General features: G+C 39.9%; 1 protein-coding gene across 1 annotated transcript; it reads left to right on the plus strand.

Annotated features, from left to right (window-relative positions):
• Positions 1-8,283: 8,283 nt before the first annotated feature.
• On the plus strand, positions 8,284-16,843 carry NR2F1 (nuclear receptor subfamily 2 group F member 1). Its single transcript, XM_066602993.1, has 3 exons — positions 8,284-10,017; positions 11,895-12,422; positions 16,003-16,843. Exons 1-3 carry the CDS (start codon positions 9,582-9,584, stop codon positions 16,281-16,283), a joined length of 1,245 nt encoding a protein of 414 aa, XP_066459090.1. The 5' UTR covers positions 8,284-9,581; the 3' UTR covers positions 16,284-16,843.
• The last annotated feature ends 2,071 nt before the right edge of the window (positions 16,844-18,914 follow it).

The following is an 18,914-nucleotide window of genomic DNA, read 5'->3' on the forward strand; positions in this document are numbered from 1 at the left end:
ATTTAGTTGTTACTTTAGTGACACTTTATTTTTCAAAAGTCACCTAACATAAATATAAGATACACGAAGAGGTGCAGAAACTATATTTCAGGTCTGAGTGAAGAATCTGAATCTATTCTTGGGACCCCCTAGTTGCCAGATATAGAAATGCACTGTCCTAAACCATTTGTCCGAATGCCCAGGAACAATTACACCTTGACCATTAGGTTTACACTCCTAACACACTAACATTTAAAATCTCTGTAGGGTTCGTTCACAAGTGCGGAATATTTCTGCAAGACGCACCTAAAGCAGCAGCTCAATCTGCTGCTGCAGATTTCTGCTCCATAACCCACATGTATACATGCAGAATGTGGTGCAGAATTCTCTGCATCTTTACGTGCATCTTGCAGAAACATCGCACACATGTGAAAGGTCCCATACTAGTACCACACTGACATTAGGGTCTGTGGAGTCAGATTTGGAGTTGGAATCGGTTTTGGGTGGAGTTTAAGTCACAGTCAGAGTTGGCAGAAATGTAGTAACTCCGGTTTGAAAATAAAAATATCCCATATTATACATTGATAAATAGTATATTTGGCCTGATGTTATGATGTACTGTCTGCAGTTTAAAAACTAGAATAAGAAGACATATATCTGATATTGAACATGCTGGAAGAAATAATGTATCGGCTGTTGCAGTCCATTTCTTTTTGGTTCATAAAGGAGATTTTTCCTCTGTACAAGTCTGTGGCATTGAAAGAGTTAACCGCCCATTACAGGGTGGAGATCATCATCGCAAACTTCTTAACGGAGGCATTTTGGATGCCTATTTTGCAAACCTATGAACCGCATGGTATGAACCGCTAACTGGACTTTTTAATGCATTATTGGTTATACATTTTTACTTAGTTTCCTTGTAATTGTATTTTGCCTCTGCTGTCATGTGTTCTTGTTTCAAGCACCCCATTGGCTGTCTGTTGTGATATATGTGTTACACACATGTGCCTTGATGTCTATGATTAAGGGCAACATGCCTGCCTGAAACATGTAAGACGGCACATGTCCTTTGTTGCTTGATGTCTGTCTGTCTGGATCATTTAATAAAGACTAAAAGCTTTTAACCCAATGCTGGACTTTCTCCATTTTACGATGCTATGATTTTGTTACAGTAAATTTATTGCTAATTATTATACATGAGCCATTGACGAAGAAGTCAGAGTTTGGAAAAATAGAGGAGTCGGAAGCTTGGCTTACTAACTCCACAACTCTGATTAAGATTCCTATACCAATGTCTGACAGTAGAGTTCTTTCAGCAACAGTACAATTAGGGTCCTGCAGGTCTCCTGCATCAATGGTTAACAGCAGGGACAGTAGGGGGTCATGCTTCAATGGCTAAAAGATATTAGAGATCATGCATCAATGACACACTGACCTTAGGGGTCTTTGAACACTGACTCAATCATATTAAAGCCCAGGCCCCAATGGCACATGGATATTTGGGGTGCAAAAAAGAATCCCTATCACAATTGAGATTTTAGATGCTCTAAGCAGAAAAAAAACACCAGGCCTAAATACATCTGGAGTAAAATGCAGCATCTAGAATGTAACAAAGAATAACCTGATCCCACTAATTGACAATATGCTTCCCTTTCTCTCTAAAGACACCTGAGGTATCTGCCTCTGTCGCTGCATGCACCTGTCTGTCTGCAAATCATATGGGCGTGAAAGAGGTGCATCTGTATTGCCATGTGGCAGGCAGGGGACTCCTTCCAGCACATTAAGGTGATGAGAGGTATGACTTAAGAGACAGTCTGTGTACACAGCAGTGTTGTTGCTTCTAAATCTATGGGCTTTTAAAACTGCAGATTAATTTTTTTCATTCACATGATAGTGTCCATAAATGATATTAGTGAGAAAAGCCTCTATTTTGCTATGTCTTTTGTCCTAGAGATATGTCATATGTTCAGTGTCTTCCTAGCTGGCATTTCCCTCCTAGCGGTGTGATGGATTCCCTGCCTCAAACTACCATATACATTATATGGACTAATAGATCTGTAGTGTCTGTTTCTGAGGGCGGCCAGAATAATTAGCACATATGTTCTAAATGGATGATAGTTTAGTGAGCAATAAAGCAATTACCCATCGCCAGGGTTGACAGTCCTTCTAACTAAACTCCAACCAGCAGTTAATTGGAAAAGTCATTTTATCTCCATTGCCTCCAATTAGTCTTGCTAAACTACTACACCCAACTAGTTGCTTTGAGGCTAATTTGGGCATTTATATAAACAAAAAGGATATAAAGTAGAAGAATAATGTTACAAAGTGATGTTCTGATAATGCTGGACCTTGAGTCGGCTGAAAGTTGACACATTAGGAGCAAATATAAGGGTATACTCAAACAGGGGTTTGCAAATTCGGTCCATAAAAATCGGTCTGATCCTTTTTTGTGATTTTCGTGCGATTTTGCAATGTTTATGCATGATTTCTATCTTTTGTGCGTGCGTTTTTTCATGTACGTATGAAAAAATCACTTTCTAATTCTCGTTTATAAAATTATGGTTGCCATGGTTACATGAATTTAAACCTGATCACACTCACATCATGTAATTTCAATCCATTTTTTAAAATGCTCCCATAGAATTGAACGGGTGAGTTTCATACCAAAATTGCACCAAACTAGGACATGCTGCAATTTTTTTTTTTCACGCGAACTGTTCGTCCAAGTAAAAAAAACGCCCAAGTGCATATTCATATTGAGATGAATGGCTTCTATTTCTGTCCAATTTAGATAGATTTTTTTTGGTCCGAACATCGGACAAAAAAGTTGCCTGTATGAATATGCCCTAAGATAAATTAAGGTTTCTACAGGTGAAAGATGATAATATCTAGAAAATGATCCTAATCAAAATTAGTAATTAGAAATAAGAAATAACATGAATTTAGTGAAAAATATTTAACAAGCATTTTATCAGCTCTTATGTTTACTAGGTTTCCCCTGTGTGATTCAGCAGTGTAATGCTGCAGAGAGTGATATATAAAACCTGTGAGATGATATATAAAATCCCTATGTGGACAGAATCACATGAAATAAATAAATGCAACACTATGATTACTACTATTAATATTACTATTACAAGTGGGGCTAGATCAGTGGTCATTCTGTTAAATATATGTAAATATATATAATACTTTCATTGAATCAAATAATTAAGAAACTAGACACATATAATAATGCAAGTTTTGTCTGAAAGCTCAAATCTTGGTTTGTCACCTTAGCAGCAAAGTAAACTTTTCCAGGAATTTACAGCTTTCCTGGACAAAACCTACAGCTCTGTGTGGACTTTTACCATCAACGTGTGAACCTACAAAAGAAGAAGAACATTAGTTTTCCCTACCCTGATCCTTGGTAATGGACTATTCTATACTATTAGCAAATTCAAGTCCTGCAATATTAAGTTTTACTCCATTTATTAAGCTCATCCAGTAATTTTCCCATTACAATAAACGTCTATCTCCTGCTATATGCATTCTGCATTGTAATTATAATATATAGTTTTGATATTTAAAGCCTATTTTAGAAAAGCACATTGTCTTTTCACAGTGTAGATGCATTTGCGGCGTGCAGAGAATAGGGCATTTTAGTGGGCTGCAGACTTTTTTCTTCTATTAAGAGCGATTAGATGGTGTCTATTCAGAGCTGCTGATCCAGAGAGAAAATGGGAGTACTTGAAAGGAGACTTCAAGTGACCTTCTCGTCTCTTTCACACCAACCTGAGCTTAGAATAGCCCAGAGAGTTTACAATAGACCTCTCCATGTCACCCTTGCAGGGTCCGGCTGAAGGGTTAACATCACAACTTTCACACACATAACAGTGGCACTCAGTGGCTGGAAGCTGTGTCAGATATGGGGGTTTTATTCAGAGACCTGTTGGGACACATCAAGCTGTTTAGGAGCTCACTGGTTCTGGTAAATTAGCCACACTTTCCTCCCCCCATAGAGAGAGAATAGCACTGCACACAAAGCAGAGGTATATTTATTGTATGGAACCAGAGAGAGGAAAATCGCTGCAGCCATTTGTGCAATTCTGCTTAATTGAGATATTGCACTTAAATCAGATGCAAGTTTCAGCAAAGGGTCTACAAAATGCAATGTTTTCTTCATTTTTAAGAGGCAAATAAACATTTCTTCATAAACTGACACATCCTAGATAAATAAATATATCTAGGATGAAATGAGATAGATAGATTGATTGATTTAGTATAGGATTCATATATTATACAAACCAGTATATATCCATACATATACAGTTATGATATGTAGTTATTACAGGACTCATCTAAAGGCAGCATTAACCAGGTGCATCGATATTTTCCTCAACTTTTTCTAAGGTAATAACTGAGCAAAATCAAATAGTAACAATTTATCCATTTCAAGTACTCTTAATTATGGCTGAATTTCCATTTGTTAATCACTTATCCATTATACTTAATTCCATTTTACTGCATTCATTATGAATACTTGGAAACACCGAAATATAGATTACTTTGCTGGTTGCTTTTTTTCTCAGTGTTTATGTTTAGATTTATGTCAATCTCCAGAGAGCATCTATGTTCATTTCATTAGGATAAGAACCTAACTTTGCTTCAATATTAACATAGTTACATTATTGTTTCTGTGCTGATAATGGAACGTCAGATTGTATTAGATATAGGGTATTATTTTATTAGACACACAGTCTTATTATTTTATTACACATACAGTAGCATGATATGGCTACAAAACTGGAGAGGAAACTATGTAAAAAGTTCTGGCTTATGGATGGAATTTAGCAAGTGTTCCAGTGTGTTGTCTTGTACTTCCATTTACTGTTCACTTAACTTTAGAACAGAAATAGAATTCTTTTATATAACAATAATATGGATACTTTGTATAAAAGTAAAATAAAAACGAACCCCATGACCTTGCTGTTTGCTTCCTATTTATAACGCTGCACTAGGAGAGCATGAGTGCATATCAATGCTGCAAGGAAGAGGAGTCAGTTGTCTATATCCCTAACACCGTATGTATCGATAGGTAGATGATCACTTGAGTGCAAACTTGTCCAAAAGTATTGTGTGTCTGATCTACTCCCACAATAGATACAAAAGCTGAAGTACTAGTTCCAGCATTGCTAAGCAATTGCAATATGATATAATTGCACTGAGCTAAATATTTGCACTTGAAATAATCACTATGCACCATTATAGTATTTACAATCCATTACATGTGATATATGCAGTACTTATTGTTGGAGCAGTTATATAGCTAGTTTCAGCATTAGCTGGGTAATTACAATACAATGTAACTGCACTAAGCAGACTGTATGCACTTGTAATGATCAGTATGTACCATAGTAGTATTTACAATACATGATATATGCAGTTATATATATATGCAGTGCACTTATTATTGGAGCAGTTATAACTAGTTTCAGCATTTGCTGAGTAATTATAATACAGTGTAACTGCACTAAGCTGACTATATGCATTTGTAATAATCAGTATGTATGTACCATAGTAGTATTTGCAACCATTATATATGCAGTACGTATTATTGGAGCAGTTATAACTAGTTTCAGCATTAGCTGGGTAATTACAACTTAATGTCACTGCACTAAGCAAACCATATGCACTTGTAATAATTAACATGTAGTATAGTAGTATTTACTATACATGATTGATATATATATAAATATATATATATATATATATATATATATATATGCATGCAGTGCACTTATTACTGGAGCAGTTATAACTAGTTTCAGCATTTGCTCGGAAATTATAGAACAGTCTAACTGCACTAAGCTGACTATATGCACTAGTAATAATCAGTATGTACGTACCATAGTAGTATTTACAATCCATTATATATTATATATGCCATACACTTATTATTGGAGCAGTTATAGTTTCAGCAATTCCTGGGTAATTACAATTTAATGTAACTGCGCTGAACTGACTATAGCAGTGTCTTCTCTTGATGCACAATGGATGGGTGTTCCTGGGAAAGTTTACTGTGGTGAAGGAACACATGTATGAGCTGACTCCATACAGTTCATGGAGACAATGAAGAGAACGGGACATGGTTAGAATGAGGTCCCCTGTCACTCGTGTCTGTGTATCTCCCTCTGCGAGTGACACTATCACACATATATAGTGACTTGCATTGATCTTTACATTATGTGGCAAGTAGTACAATACAGGCGAGCGTTGGCCTCATTAATGAGTGCTCTCACTTGCTTCAAGTTATCTGCTTCACTTACAGAACAACATATATACTGTATATACACTGCACTGATCCATCTAGTGTCCTGCTATCTACATTACAGGATCTGAAATGTGAGGTTGAGATATACACAATCCATACATAGATGCAAATATGAAGTGATATAAAATAAGCAGCAAAAGTAACATCTTTAGTAAATGTGGCCAGAATAAAATATAATATAAAATGAATAAGAAATGGCCAGTTATACTAAACTACAGTACAGAGACAGCATTGAGTACTTGCCAGTGTGCGCTTCCTGGGATGTTGAGTCTGGCTGCCCGGCTGGATGATGGCACAGTGGCCGGTGCCCGCAAGTCCTGTGTAGCCGCAGCAGAGCCGGCAGTACAAAGATACACAGGGAGCCGCCGCCTTTTGTCCGCTTTAATCTTATTCGTTTCACCTTTTCTGCAAGCAGGAGTCGGCACTGAGTATACAGCAGGAGAGAGCAGCAGCGCTGAGTATACAGCTGGAGAGGAGCTGTGCAGCACTGACCACACATCCCTCTACCAATGCCTACAGTACAATAGGGGCGCCGGCCATTCACAATCTCTTCATTATTTCAGGGCAAAGAAATAGCCGTTAACTATTCGGTTGGAAATGATCCGAAACTGTCATTAATGGATTCAGCTGACCCCATCCCCCCTGTCACTGGGGGAGAGGGGCTCTGTGCCTGCTGCTTGCTCATCAGAGTTGTGCAGAGGAAAGTAAGCAGTGTGTGTGACAGGTAGCTGTGCGCAGTAAGCAGAGCACACACTCACACTCAGAGACTGAGGGTGAATGCTAGCAAAGTTTGAGCTCATGCTTAGCAGTGCTGCAAGGTGAGTGTGTACCCAGCCACCCCTATGTAGAGAGTTTGGCTGCTCTGTCTTACTGTATAATAATGGTGATGTGCTCACTTACTGTACGCTAGATGGCAGCCCGATCCAGCAATTGTGACATGCACACAGGCCTGTTCCTGGGATTCTTCTTACAAAGCATTGATCTTCCCAGACAACAAAAAGAGAGCTTATCATTGTTTCATTAATAATTATTGTAACATTGCTGCTCATGCTGTCTGACTCAATGCCTGCAAACTTTTCTAGTGTCTCCTTATGTGCTTGAATATAAAACTTCCCATAGATAAATACATAGAAAACAGATATATCTAAATAGATTTTTTATTATAGTTATGTAGTATATAATAGATCTTACACAAGGTTGTGCCCAGGGTCTATTTTAATGTTTTATTGTTAGATTTTAAAGGGACATTAAATATAAAGTTTATCCTCCGCTGGAGAAACTCATCTATTGTTCCCTTCCCTAGTGTCGGATTAAAGGGGGGGAAATTCATAACAATGTCAATCTGGATGGTCAGTTTATTTACTGTATCTGAAGAATTTCAAGTTGTAAAACCATTTCCATACATCTGCCTGCCTGATATTAGCAGCTTTGTACGTTCTCCTTTAAGTTTGTGACTTTTTGTGTCACCCAGAGAGAAGGGCAGGGCTACAGAAGACATGAATCTAAATAGTGTCTTCATTTTTACATCTTCATTCTCTAACTTCTCCTAATTTCTATCACCCCCCTATACACCCCCACCCCAAGTAGAGTATTTTTGTTCTGCTGAGCCCATAGACGACCCATACTAATCAGCTCTGAAAGTAAATAGCAGCGGGTAGAGGCGCTGTGAATGAACAGTGTGCTTGTCACTGCATCCCCCCACCCCTCCTCTCCCCCATCCCCTCCTCTCCCCTCCTTGCAGCCCCAGCCATAGGTAACAAGGCAAAGAGGAGAGAGAAAGGAATAAAGGCAGCAGCAGCAGTCATCCGACCAATGAAGAGCAGGAGGCTTGGCTAACCTTAGCCTCCCATCTCTTCTCCCCCCCAATTGGGGGCTCTGACCAGTCAGTCGCCTTTGATTATCAGTTGCCAGCAGCCCCTCGCTTGGCTCCTTGACATGAGCTCCATATAAGGCTGAGATCTCCATAGAAACGTGTCACTTTCAATAGTAGTGTCAAAGTTCACTATATACAGACATTCGCGCAGATCCCCCTTTCGGAAACATTGCTCTGCCAGTCTTCCCGTTATAAGGCATTCATTTGTTTGTGTGTGTCTCTCTCTGTGCCATTCTCTCTATCCCCCTCTCTTTCCCCCTCACTCTCTCCCTCTCTCTCTCTTTATTGCATATTCTATGAGCCTGTCTGTGTGTGTGTGAGTGTGTCACTGAGTGAGTGTTTTTTTTTTCCTTTTCTTTTTTTTTTACCCCTCACCTCTTTCACTCCATTCCAGCAACAGAGCCTTCAGCTACCACTGGCTTCTTCATCGTCCTATGCACAGACTTTTATTTCATTTTTGTATTATTTCCTTCTGCATCAAGAGGACAACACTTCCACCATTGACTTTTCCAGACTTCAGAGCAAGAAAAAAAAAGAACTAGAGAAAGCTCCTTGCTGATGATGGTGACGATTGCATGCTATCTCCAGGAATAAAGCAGCAGCAGCAGAAGAAGAGGAAACATCATCAGCAACAACAGCAGCAACAGAAGACTTAAGGTGCTGCTGTTTGTTGTCGGCTGCACACTTTTGGATTGTTCCTTGTGTTACTTTGTTGTTTTTTTTTATTATTTTTTCGCTTTTCTCCCACAATGTGGCACTTGCTCATCTAATGACAGATCGAGGATTATTTGTCCTCCTGACATCATAAAAGCAAAAGAGACAGAGGAAAAAAAAATCAAAGGAGAAAGGGGAAGTGTCTTCAACCTCTGGCTCAGGCGCTCCAAGGATCAGCTCTGAATGGCTGGCTGCACGCTGCCCTGGATGTGGCCCCCTGGACACTTACAATCCCTCGTCGGCTTCTGAGTGTTTTGTCGGCAGCAGCTGTGAGGGTGAAGCCTGCTCCTGCCGCTGCTCGTCCTATGTCTGCTCCCTGCGTGCACTGGGGAGATCGGGGCTGAGAATTCTGCCGCCTCCCCAGCCTGATCTGACGCTGCACCCTCCTCCAGAGCCAGCCACAGCCTGCAGCCCGGAGAGCAGTCATCACAGGCGGCACTGGAGACAAGACAGGGAGGGGGGGAAGCAGCAGCCCTGCTACACTGTGCCCACATCCCCAGCGGCTCCTTTGCCCTTCCAGCGCCGCTTTCTACATAGGAGACATTTCTGCTCTGTGCAAAGAAGGGGGGAAATCCCTGCAAAGCAAATCCAAGGAAACGGCTCCCATCAGCGGCAACCACGGCAGAGACCGCCAGCTTCTTCTTCTCCTCCAAAATAAAATCCCCCCAGACCCCGCTCCCCAGCACTTTTTGGGCCCGAGATATGGCAATGGTAGTTAGCAGCTGGAGAGATCCGCAGGAAGACGTGGCCGGGGGGAACCCAGGAGGCCCTAACCCGGGGGCAGCGCAGCCTGCAAGGGAGCAGCAGCAGCAGCAGCAAGCCCCCCACACTCCACAGACCCCCAGCCAGCCGGGACCCCCTTCCACCCCGGGAGCGGCTGGAGACAAGGGCCAGCAGGGTTCAGGCCAGAGCCAGCAGCAGCACATCGAGTGTGTGGTGTGCGGGGACAAGTCCAGCGGGAAGCACTACGGCCAGTTCACCTGCGAGGGCTGCAAAAGTTTCTTCAAGAGGAGCGTCCGCAGGAACTTAACCTACACATGTCGTGCCAATAGGAACTGTCCCATAGACCAGCACCACCGGAACCAGTGCCAGTACTGCCGGCTCAAGAAGTGCCTCAAAGTGGGCATGAGGAGAGAAGGTGAATATTTCTTCTGTGCCTATCATGTGTGTGCTGCTAGGTGTGTGCCTGCTGGGGAAATAGTCTTCATGTCAGGCATGTGGCGTGGTGCTTCTGTTGTTGCATTATGATGCTATTAATATTAATAACGGTAGCTCTCCCTGTGTGTATCTTTGTGTGTGAGTGTGTGTTTTGTCTATGGTAGCATGCTGTGGGATGTTGGCTGATCTCCTTACATGTGCTTATTCCATCCTTTTTTCTACTCTCATTATTAAACAAATACACACACACATATCTACATAGTCAGGAATAGCGGCTCCCCTGATCTGTGTCACCCCTTAAAATATGTCACCCTATATTTGCAGTGCTTACAGTGTCACTGCGATGCCTCCTATCTTAGGCGAGATTTGGCCTTGTCCTATATTGTTCTCCATCATGGGAAACACACAAGAAGTTGTAGTTTTATTCCATGTACATTTTATCTATGTACATTCATTCTTCTTATTTAAAAGTGGAATAATTTGGGAGGGGAATTTACTACCTAATTAATGAGCCATTCATATAGTCGACAGGATATTATATTGGCTCCATTTGGCGTTCCTTTATTGCAGGCTGTATCTGACCATAGTGATAATGATGGTGGGAATATTGTAGTTTTTTAATAAAGTCATTATGTAATTGTCCTTAATAAAAGCACAACTAGATGTTTCTATAAATGCCCAAGCTGCTTTTTCTCCAATCACCAAAATCTGCAGTAGAAGTGAAAGAAGGGGAATGCAAATAAAAAGTCATGTTCCCAGAGAAAACATTTCCTACCATTCTGTGAGAAGTTCTGAGTGTTTGCATTTCACAGTCACTGAGTTACTATAAATTAAAAAAAAAAAAAGAAAACATTCAGGACAAGTTGTGTAAATAATGAGTTCAGATCAACGATGGCCTGATTTGTAACTTATTCCTATACAGTCATGTAAAATAAAGTGTCCCATGCTGTGTATTGCACTAATATTGTTTACATGGCAGGACAGTATTTGGCACCTGCATCACATACACACATCACAATACTCACATAAACACACACACACAGTTTGGTCAGCTTTACTAACTTGCAGCATAAATAAGCTTGCTTACGCTCAGCATCCATGCAGTTAATGAATAGTCTTTAGCATCTAAGCTGTGGGCATTCACTCTCCAGGCACACTCATGGCACACACAGGAAGCTTTACTACCTGTACTCACTGACTGGCTAAGCAGTGCATTCCCACAATGTTTAACTATTGTAAGTTTCTATATATTTTACCCACTATTTTTATTATTATTATTTTATTATTCTATCACCTCTTATTAAAATGTTCCTTTCACTTTCACCACCCCAGCTCCAAGTTTTACAGCACAACGTGTAGAAGCAAATCTCCCTGTGATTTATGAAATGCTCCTGTTATTTATTTCATATTACATATTCATACATTACCTATCAGCAAGGCTATTTCCAGGGATTCACTGCTTGCATGTCAATGTGCGGCTGCTGCTGTTGTGGTTGTTGGTATTATTGTAGTAGTGTGATATGACTGTATATTTATTATGTGGGATTTATTACTTTGTGTTGTGATGTTGTGCTACAGAGTGCATGATATTCTGTGAATGTGTTGCTGTAATACTGTTTGCATTGTAATATTTGAGTTTACATAAGTGTTTGTATGATATATTAAATATAAATGAAAATGATACAAACTATGCGCAAATATATATATATTACACACAATGTAACACACATACATACATATATAATATAAAACAACAGCTAACAACTCACACATATACACAGTATATTTGATTAATTTCAGTTATATGAGTCCAGCCCTGGTTGCACATTTCCTCTTCTTTCTCTTTGTTTTTGTCAGCGGTTCAGCGAGGACGAATGCCTCCAACCCAGCCGAACCCAGGCCAATATGCCCTGACCAATGGGGACCCCCTGAATGGTCATTGCTATCTATCCGGATACATCTCCCTGCTGCTGCGGGCTGAGCCTTACCCCACCTCCCGCTATGGCAGCCAGTGCATGCAACCTAATAACATCATGGGCATAGAGAACATCTGCGAGCTGGCAGCCCGGTTACTGTTCAGTGCTGTGGAGTGGGCCAGGAACATCCCCTTCTTCCCTGACCTGCAGATCACTGACCAAGTGGCTCTGCTCAGGCTGACTTGGAGTGAGCTGTTTGTGCTGAATGCAGCTCAGTGCTCCATGCCCCTTCATGTGGCCCCTCTTCTGGCAGCTGCTGGCCTCCATGCCTCCCCAATGTCTGCCGACCGAGTGGTGGCCTTTATGGACCACATCCGTATCTTCCAGGAGCAGGTGGAGAAGCTTAAGGCCTTGCATGTAGACTCTGCAGAATACAGCTGCCTGAAAGCCATCGTCTTGTTCACATCAGGTGAGTGAGGCTGGGGGAAGAAGGGGCATAAACATGGGCACCACTACTGCATGCCCAGTTGTACAACATTGCACACTGTACATCACATATCTCAAGTTGGCTACAGTCAGATCCCAGCTGGAATGTTTCCTTAGCCATCTCTCACCCCCACAAGACAAGGGATTCCTCTGCCATCATTGGAGATGTGATGCACTATCTGAATGGTGCCAACATTAATGAAGCGCTGTGCTGTCACTCTATAAAATTGGATTGTGCTCCAGAATCCATCCATGAGGCTGTGTGTGTGTGTGTGTGTGTGTGTGTGTGTGCGCTTGTGTGTGTGTGTGTGTGATGCTCAATCATGTTCACAGACTCCATATTAGAGCCCAGTACAGATCCATCCCACTATTATTCAGCGATTTATCCCCATTTCTGATAAGATGATGATTTTAATAGACATTTGTGATAGTGCTTCAGACAATTGCTGAAATATAAAAGCAGTGAGCAAGAAAAAACAGCTAGCACAATTTCCAGTAATAAATCATTTTGCTATGGAAACCATATTCCTATTAAATATTTAAGAGAATGTCTGAAAAATAGAGCAAGTTGAGAGCAGCCAGTGGCTCCACACATGCATACATGTACACATAGATAGATAGGCTTCTATGATAGATTAGAAAAGCAGTCTCAGAGGTAATCATGGAGGGCAGCCCTTTAAACTGTGTCTATTACAAGAACAAGGCATTTTTAATGAGAGCTGAATGCAGTCAGCAGCCTGCACGGCAGCCACATGTAAACAAAGCAGAGAAGAACACGTTCCTATGTGCAATGCATCTAAGGTCACCAAGGCTGCTCTTTAATCATACTATGCAATACATATTTCAGCCATATTGATTAAACCATTCCCATAAAGCCACACGTAAATAACACAGAATGGTTCCCAGACAATGATGGCAAAGCAGGCCCTGCTCCCGGCCCCGGCCACCTAGTATTTCCATTTTATTAAATGCCTCTTCAATGTGCACACGATTGTAACGCAGCAAATGCAGTATTAATATCGATGTGAACAGCAGATAATTTCTTTAGAGAGAGTCATTGGTATGCATGATGGTCAGATGCAGCTGTGTACATCCACTGCCCCCCTCTACATACTCTGTGCAAATGCAGTCATGCTGCATGGAAGACTCCTCATAAAGGTGTGCTTATAGAGCCAGTATATCCGCCATACAATAGAGGAATGATGCATCTTTACAGTTACCCATCATCCTCAGTACTGATGTACTTTATAATTCTATAATATTGTATGATGCTCTCTCGACTCTCTGCAACGATTTGCCATTCATTCTAATGACACAATAAAGTATCCGTGCACACTATACTGCAATATCAAACGTGCTGCATATTCTCGGGGATATATATTATCAGTATTTATATACATGTTATACTACTACTAATAATGCTGTATATAACATACTGTAGAATTGCCTGCAACCGCTGAATATTGTTCAACCCCATGCAGGCACTCTCTACCCCCCACTATAACTTTACTTGTGATTACCAGTCTCTGGGGCATTGACTAAGACCCCCCAAACCCCTCCCCAACCTTTTAAAACAAGTGATGAAAACACATTTTTTGAGGCATCATTTTTAGAGGGAGTTTAGTGGGGATAATAAGTGTGTAAAGCGTCGCCTGCTTGTGGTTTTCACATTCAGACTCCAACCTATTGTACTCTGGACTCCATCCAAAGGTTAGGTCATGACCCATGCTTCCCTTTAAACGTTATTAATTTATGTAGCTCACATATAACTTAACTCTTCCTGCCATCAGGCCTTGTTGCAGTCGTGCCCAGATCCTGGCAATATAATTCATGCACCATAGGAAGTAACTTGATCCGACTACAATGTCATAGAGTGGGATGACTGAAATAAAACTAGTTAACAAACAAGGCTAAACTAGTTGGAAGAACATGTTAAGAAAAGTGTATTTAATAGGTGTTGTATTAAGCTTAGTGATACAGATCATTTTTTCATTTTCACCAGTGAATGAGATGTTACAGTTGCGGCTTGCGAATAACATCATCATGTGTACATTAATATTAATATGTATAGTGGGTGTAGTCGGTGTAGTCACTGCTGATGATGTGATTACATACTGCGACGTCAGCAAAGACATATCAGCGCTTATGGTTGAGAATTCAAGTCTAGGAAACACACAGTGCTATAATAGTTGTCAAGAGCAATTATTGCACATTTGTAAAGAATATGTCTTCCTGCTACTGTGCCGGCTCTGCTCAGATTAGTATTATTCTGTGATCTCAAAGTGAACACTTTAGTAGTTGAGTTTTGTACTGCTGCTGTTGCTAGAAACACACCATAGAAGTTGCAAGAAGAGAGACAGACAGACAGACAGACAGACAGATAGATAGATAGATAGATAGATAGATAGATAGATAGATAGATAGATAGATAGATAGATAGATAGATAATTCTGTACAGAGATAGATAGGGGTGGATGAATGGATAGACAGACAGATACAATGCGCACACACTATAAAGCAGTACAAGCATGGTCATTACATACATCTGACGGCTGATTACAGGTTCTGAGCCGCCATTTGTTTTATTTGCATTTTGCCTTGGGCACAAAAATAATTATTTAGAGAGTGATCTGCCAAAATAAATGTAATTACAGCAAATCTTTTCATCCTCCGGAATATCAATGTCCAGTGATCTCATCTTTATCTAGTCCCCTTATTATTCCCATTATTACACTTTATCCGCCTGGGAAGTGTTCACTTTACATCCATACAGTAGATAAATGGAGGAAGCTTATGTTTTACCTCCCTGCGCTTTATCCAAAAGCAATACACCAAAGCCTCACATATTTCTGGGTTTATTAGCTATGGATTCACTTCAGTCTGTGGCAGCTAACAAGGTAAAGTTTTACCGTGATCAGTGCAGTTTCAGTTGTCATTTGCAAAAAGGTCATTTGAGTGTGAGTATGCAATGTGAGCGTATGTACACATGTACACCAATCTTCTATTCGGGGAAAGATGTGATCATTATATGATGTCTTTGCAGTTTATTCAGTGATTTTACTAGGAATTGTCACCACGTCCATCCTGTGTCTATTTTATAGATTAATTTATCAGAACTGATTGATTTAAAGGAACCACGTGGTGTATAACACAGCCAATAAAATCGCACATTTGTTAGATATTGAAGAGTTTATCACAGTTGTGCAATAAGAAGCCCCGCATAATGTTATAGTATAGACTATGGGGGAGTGTTGCTTTTTAAAATGAGTACTGGGTGCTCATCAATGCAAAGACTGGTGTGCGTTCATAGCATATTTTAAAATATATTTTAGTAAAATATAGCATATTCTATTAATTGCACACATAGGGAAATTAGTTGGCATCTCAATATTTTCACGTTTCTAAAATATTTTAAGTGCAATTATTATTATTACTTTTATTATTGCTATTGTTATTATTACTAGTGTGTATCATCTGCAAGTTTCTGTGTCAGTAAAGGACTGATACAATACTAATTCTGTGCCCTGTCTGTCTCTCCTCCATGTTGATGGGCTCCTGTGCAGATGCCTGTGGCCTTTCAGATGCAGCTCACATTGAGAGTCTACAGGAAAAGTCCCAGTGCGCCCTGGAGGAATATGTCAGGAGCCAGTACCCCAACCAACCGAGCAGGTTCGGTAAACTTCTGCTGAGGCTTCCTTCCCTGCGCACCGTCTCCTCCTCAGTCATTGAACAGCTCTTCTTCGTGCGCTTGGTAGGTAAGACCCCTATAGAAACCCTCATCAGAGATATGTTATTATCTGGAAGTAGCTTCAACTGGCCTTACATGTCCATCCAGTGCTCCTAGAGAACAGCCACAGAGACAATCAGGAGACAACTCATTAATATATACAAACTTCTTAGGATATGAGTCTAATGAACTCCATGTGTGTGGAAAACTCCAATAAGGAAGGACCAATGGGATCCCTAATGATCCTGAAGCCTGATGGATAATGCACTGTGGACTGAGCTGGATGTATTGTGTACAGACCTGCAGACTGCTGTAGACACACTGCACATTATCCCACGAACATTTGATGTTGATTTTGTAAGATATTAGTCTTTATTTTCATTTTTTTGTAAAATTAAAAAACAAGCATTGTATGCGCATAAAGAAAGCAAGACATAAGAATTAGGGGAATAACACTTTCCAAATCATTATAAGAGAAGAACCTCGTCCTGTGTCTATGTATCTATATCTGTTTTGTATTTTTTCTGGTTCCAAACCAGGTTTTCCTGTAATTCTCTACTAATAATAATTTTTGATATAACCCTTTGCTTCTTATAATGAGTGCGATCTATGTTGTCCAGGCTGATTATGTTCTTCAAGAATTAAAAATTGAAGTGAGAATTTAAACAACAAAAATAAAAGACTTTAGCAAAAGTTTGTGTTTTATTGATGATGGGTGATCAATTCCCATGAGGGGGTTTATATGGGGTTTGCAGTTTTATCTTTCTTTATTTTTTATGTTTAAACACATTCACTATAAATTGAGACATCGCTAAGGTCCCGGATCATATCCTCTTTGTCTTCAGTATTTATCACTGGAAGATTGATATGCTACGTCGATATTTAGATATTATTTCAGTTTGTTGTATTTTATTTAAATTCATTTTAGTCAATGCATTTTCATTTTCTTTATCTTTTTTTTTTAATTGTGTGCTAATAATTATTTTCTTTTTCTTTTTCTTCAGTTTTCTTTATGTGTTATTTATTATTTCCATTTTGTGATTGGGTTTATTTTCGCTGGAATATGTAGAATATATGCAATTTGACTACTGTTATATATGAAGAGTGTACATTGTAATGGATACAGTCATTGTGCCGGCTGCATGAGGAAGCTTTTCTCCTAACAATGTACCTTTTAATTTGACCCTATTTTTGCTATCTTTTTCAGCAGTCCTATTATTTTCTGCTCTCTCAGTGTTAAGGCTATTCTCAATCTATTGATATAGATATCTAACCCGAGGTTTTTCTCACTGGGTGGTAGTAGATCTATGTATTCCATACAGTGGCTGCTGGAATGGGAGATGTGTGCCTCCCCTTCTTCCCATCCAGCACACACACACACAATTTTCATTTAAGACTCCTCTCCATAATAGAGCTCTTGTGAAGGTAAAATCTCCCCCTCTGCTCTTGGTGTAACAGCTCTCCCAGCATTAATGTTTTATACAATGTGAGACAGATCTGTTAGAACACAGAGTGCCAGGGGAGCCCTTCCTTAACGTATTAATAACGCTGAAGCTTTCAAAATAACCAGCATTTTCAATTGCAGAGGCTAGTGGCAATGGTTTTATTCCTGTCATTTGCAGTTCGATGTGGCCTTTCTATGGGGATTATCTGGATAAATAATTATCTATCTATATCTATCTATCTAATCTATTTCTATCTTCCCATTGTCTCATCAGTTTTATTGTGTGGGTTAATTCACCTTATTGTGTACGCCATATGAATAGGGGGCTACCACCAGCCTGGAGTGCGGTAGAGCCCCCATGAATGAGATGGTATATGGAAAGCTGCAGAGTGACGTCACGAAGCAGTGTAATATAGAGATAACAGGGAAACATACAGTACAGGCACATCAAAGACTTGTTCTACTGGAGAAGGGATCTAGGGAGGCCTATGGTGATAGCTGCAATACTGAAGTGTAAATTAGGCGTCTGTCTCATAAATATTACGTTGGTAAATGATTCTACAAGGCTTCGTTTTGTCTTTTGATGGGATATAAGTGTAGAAAGTGAGGCCTATGTGCTTTCAGTTGTAAATACTAAGCAGGCAGGGGGGCTATGTAAAAAGGTAGAGAGTTTATGTTCTTTATTAACACTTTTGACTGTCTCAAGCGTTTATTATTATTTTGAGCGCTTCTTTGCATTTGATCATGTATTTAGACACAAACACAACCAAACATAATGTTATGTTTTATTAGCGTTACACATCTCTACCTGTTGTCTTTTGTATTCTTTTCACTTTTAGCACTTTTCACTATTCACACTCGCTCATCATTTTGCCTTTTATTCTTTTACAATTCTTCAAGTAATTCATCCAATCATCTCTGCTTTAAGGGTGACTTCACACGCAGCATTTTTTTAAGAAACGTACTTTTAGATTTTGATGCAGTTTTAGAGCCAAAGCGAGAAGTTGATTAAAAGTAGCGATAACTATAAAGGAAGAACTTACTGGCTTTGGCTCAGAAAATGCATCAAAAACTGCAAGTGCGTTTTCCAAAAAATGCTGTGTGTGAAGCCACACTTATAATGAAATAGTGCTTGCATTAAGGTTTCTGCATATTATTATCCTGTGTTGTTCATCCAGTACTAACCAACCTTCCCTAGATAAATATTTCAACTGTGCTGCAAAGTGGATGGATAATTCAGGGATTAGGTCTCAGGATATTTTGGGCTGCAGAAATATATTTTGACTTGGATAAACAGGGTAATT

Source organism: Eleutherodactylus coqui, chromosome 5 (assembly GCF_035609145.1).
Source record: "Eleutherodactylus coqui strain aEleCoq1 chromosome 5, aEleCoq1.hap1, whole genome shotgun sequence".
Taxonomy (NCBI): Eukaryota; Metazoa; Chordata; class Amphibia; order Anura; family Eleutherodactylidae; genus Eleutherodactylus; species Eleutherodactylus coqui.